Source organism: Apodemus sylvaticus, chromosome 19 (genome assembly GCF_947179515.1).
Source record: "Apodemus sylvaticus chromosome 19, mApoSyl1.1, whole genome shotgun sequence".
Lineage (NCBI taxonomy): Eukaryota > Metazoa > Chordata > Mammalia > Rodentia > Muridae > Apodemus > Apodemus sylvaticus.
Window position 1 is genome coordinate 59,937,185 of NC_067490.1, and position 4,198 is coordinate 59,941,382.

Below are 4,198 nucleotides of genomic sequence, written 5' to 3' on the forward strand. Positions count from 1 at the left end.
GTTGAGTTTATTCTACAAAAGGAATGTGAGAAAGGCAGCCTGAGTCTGCACTATTTCGGGAAAGGCAGGAACTAGATGGCTATTCCTCTGAGTTTAAAACAAGGAGGAACTGTTTTAATCTCAAGATTCAGAGTTCTCACAAAAACCAGTGTTACAAGATGATTTACTCAGACACAAGCATGCACATGTATCCCCATACACACCCACACATACAATTCAAAAGCAGGGGATTTTTTTATTGTTTTTTGTTTTTGTTTTGTTTTGTTTTGTTTTTAGATACCAACTATACTCCAGGCCATCAAGTTAGATACCAAATTGGAAAATGACACATATTTTCCTTTGCAAAAGTAAGCTCCATAAAAAGTCCATTTAAAAGTAGAAAAAAGGTTAAAGTGCTTGCTGAGAAAGTTCAAGGCTCTGGGCTTGCTACACTTAAAAAACAGAAAAACAGTAGGATGCCTCATTTGATTAGGCTCTTAGTACCACTGCATGTAGTTTCTATGGTAATGAGCACATTGTTTGCTATGAAGGAAGTGTCTATCACCTGTACACAGCTAGACCATCTGTTACAATACAGAGGTATACAAAATATAATTCAGAAGTACATAAAATGTAAGTACAGAAAACTTTAACCAGGCAGGGTGGTGGTGGTGCACACCTGTAATCCCAGCACTCTGCGAGGCAGAGGCAGGCGGATTTCTGAGTTTGAGTCTAGCCTGGTCTACAGAGAGAGTTCCAGGACAGCCAGGGTTATACAAAGAAACCCTGTCTCGAAAAAAACCAACAACAACAAAAAAGAAAGTAAAAGAAAAAGAATAGAAAACTTTAACCAATATCTCAAAATGGTATTTCTACTGTGACTTAAAAGTCATAGGTTTCCCTAGTGGAAAATGAAAAGATTTTAGAGAAAGCAAAACAATATGGTGAGTTGTGACACTTGTACTCACCTCTAACTACTACTTAAGTATCAAAAAGTCTAAACTTCATCACAGAAGAACTGTTTTATCCTGCAGATTCTCGCCAATAAAGGAATATTTATCAAGTCTGAAAACTTGATAAACTGCAATTCCTTAAACATTAGCAGGAATAGAGAAAATAGAACATTTATGTATAATTTCTGTTATATATATATATATATATATTAAACACACACACACACACATATATATTGCATTGCATTTCAAAAACATTTTTATTTTCTAGCTGTTACCACAAATTGATTCTCAAAATGGCTACAAGAAACATAACCACAATGAGTGGATTTCTCCTCATGGTGTTCTCTGACAACCATGAGCTGCAGATCTTACAGGCTTTGCTCTTCTTGGTGACATACCTCTTCGGCTCAGCAGGTAACTTCATCATTATCACCATCACAACACTGGACCCACAGCTCCAGTCTCCGATGTATTACTTTCTAAAGCACCTTTCCATTCTGGACTTCTCATCCCTCTCTGTCACAGTTCCCCAGTATATTGAGAGTTCCCTAGCACAAAGTGGCTACATTTCATATGGCCAGTGCATGCTGCAAGTTTTTTTCTTCACAGCTTTGGCCTGGAGTGAGACAGTCCTTCTCACAGTGATGTCTTATGACTGCTATGTGGCTATCTGCCTCCCACTGCACTATGAGGTCATCATGAGTCCCAGAAAGTGCACTTGGGCTGTGGCAGCTGTGTGGCTAAGTGGAGGCATCTCTGGAACTTTATACACAGCAAGTACTCTGTCTATCAGATTCTGTGGTGACAAAATAATTCATCAGTTCTTCTGTGATATCCCCCAGTTGCTCAAGATCTCCTGCTCTAATGATTACTTCGGAGTATTGGGAGTGTCTACTTTCATGTCTGTAATGGCCTTCGTCTGCTTCACGGGGATTGCTTTCTCCTATGGCCAGATATTCTCCACAGTTCTCAGGATGCCCTCTGCTGAAGGCCGATCTAAGGTCTTCTCCACCTGCCTGCCCCACCTCTTCGTTGTGTCATTTTTTCTCTCAACAGGGATTTGTGCCTATCTAAAGCCAACCCCAGACTCACCAACTGCTTTAGACCTCATGCTCTCTATCTTTTACACAGTACTACCCCCAACCCTCAACCCTGTCATCTATAGTCTGAGAAATGAGTCCTTGAAGGGAGCTATAAAGAAGTTACTGTTAAGTGAAGAATTCATTGGGGAAAATTATTTTTGTTCTGTTGTTAGTGTCTGTTAACACTGAACACAAAGAATGCTTTTATTATAATGAATATGTTACATATGTAATGTTAAAATAATGATATTTTCTAGAAAATATATATTATAAATCTATTTCATAGCAAGTTTTGATGTTATTCTTTGAACCTATTTCATTAAATTTACTTATAGATTTTTCAAGTTAATGAAAAATATATGACTATAATCTAGTAATACAAACCCAATTCTTCCTACCTCTTCTAGTCCATTGCCACACTGGTACACATATAAACTTACTAATAATCCTAACATGTTTATGAAAATATCATAATAATAATGAGCACAAAGGATAATTAGTTACTGGTTACTCAGTTCACCAAATGGATCGTAATTTTAATATTTATCACTTATTTCAAAGATTCATATTACTATCTTTCCATATACAAATTTTAAGGAATAGGATGAAGTATGCCATTTCTATTCATCTCTATATAAAGTAATTAATATAGTTCTCCTGGGTGCCAAGTGTTTAATGTAATTAATACACAAATAAGCCTCAGTTATTTAACTTGTATTATTTACTATTAATTTTCATTTACTAGTAAGTCATTTTTATAATGTAATCCAAGCAGTCAGGAGGCAGAAGCAGGAAGGCCTTTGTGATGTTTTTAGGCAAGCTTAGTCTGTATAGCAATGATGATAACTGCTAAAAAGTCCTAAAAACTTTCTTGCTCATTCTGAGAGTTAAAAGTCTCTGTCTTAGGCAATGAACACCTGTAGCCTAACAGAGATTAGGGATTAGGTAATGCAGCTTTTGTTCTATTATCTTTCTATTAACTTTCAGCCTGCTAGTTGATGTCCCGAGGGAAAAAAAAACGGACACTTTGAAAAGTGAATTTACCACTTATTTCTAGGTTGTATAAAAGTTCCCAATGAAAGCTCTCTAAGAGAAAGGGAAAAGCACAATGAATCATGATGATGATGATGATGATGATGATGATGATGATGATAATGATCTCTTATCTTTGTCTTCAACACTTATATATCTTTCAGAATACATGATCGCATGGTAAAAAGTTCATCACAAGTTTACATATAAATTAAAATTATAAATTGAATAAGGAGTTTACAACACTGAATGTTTACATGCATATCCATTAGGAGTAAACATTCACCACCAGTCAGAGATCTACAGGTTCATGGAGAGTTAAATCCCATAACTAAGTTTTTAGTGAAGTTTTGTATAGATAATCCCAGTCAATATTTTATCTTCTGCCCTAGCACCTATAATAAATGACAGTTCCCTTTAATGAATGTGATGAAAATGGCATATGAATCATACACATCCACACATATGTATGTATGTGGATATCTCAGAGACAGACAGACAGACAGACAGACAGAGACAGAGTCAGAGACAGAAATAAAGGAAAGTAGGATATCTAATAAATAGAGTTTGAGCCATCCTAAGGTAGTTTAGAGATTTGTAGAAAAGAAATCTCTGTGTAGTAAAAAAAAAAAATGGCCAAAGATACCAGAAGCTGAAGATATAAATGTTTTTTAATCTAAGTAGGAAAGTATCAAAACATCTTGAGATAATATGGTAAAGTTAAGAGAGTTGTGGATGAGATTATAAAATTTATGTGTAATTCAAAATGAATGGCACAGACCATGCAGCAGTGACCATTGTTATGCTCTGGCAGAGCAGAGCAGACCAGACAAAGAAATTGAGTGTAAACACCACATATCTAACTATAGTTTTTTTTTTTTTTAAGGTAGAAAGATGCAAAATAGATAAGACTTTCCTTAAACCACAAGAATCCTAGCAATTTGAAATAGAAAAATTGTGAAAGTCCTCCCACATTTAATAATTACAAGTAGAGAAATACACTTAAGTAAGCTAATGCTGACTTATCTATCACCTTTTTTCTCAGTTGTCCACCTTGGAGAACTTGTAGCTCTGCTTTTACCCAGTATAAACATTCTTCCTATCTTGTGGAAGGAAGGCTTACTTGACTGGAAATAAAGTTATTGGTTC

The 4,198-nt window shown here is 35.6% G+C and overlaps 1 protein-coding gene across 1 annotated transcript; it reads left to right on the forward strand.

The window, feature by feature from the left end:
• Positions 1-1,228: 1,228 nt before the first annotated feature.
• On the forward strand, positions 1,229-2,200 carry LOC127669357 (olfactory receptor 14J1-like). Its single transcript, XM_052163166.1, has one exon. The coding sequence runs from the start codon at positions 1,229-1,231 to the stop codon at positions 2,198-2,200; it is 972 nt and encodes a 323-aa protein (XP_052019126.1).
• The last annotated feature ends 1,998 nt before the right edge of the window (positions 2,201-4,198 follow it).

Excerpts from the sequence above, each read along its gene's own strand:
- LOC127669357 (XM_052163166.1), top strand. The coding sequence starts at position 1,229 with ATGGCTACAAGAAACATAACCACAATGAGTGGATTTCTCCTCATGGTG.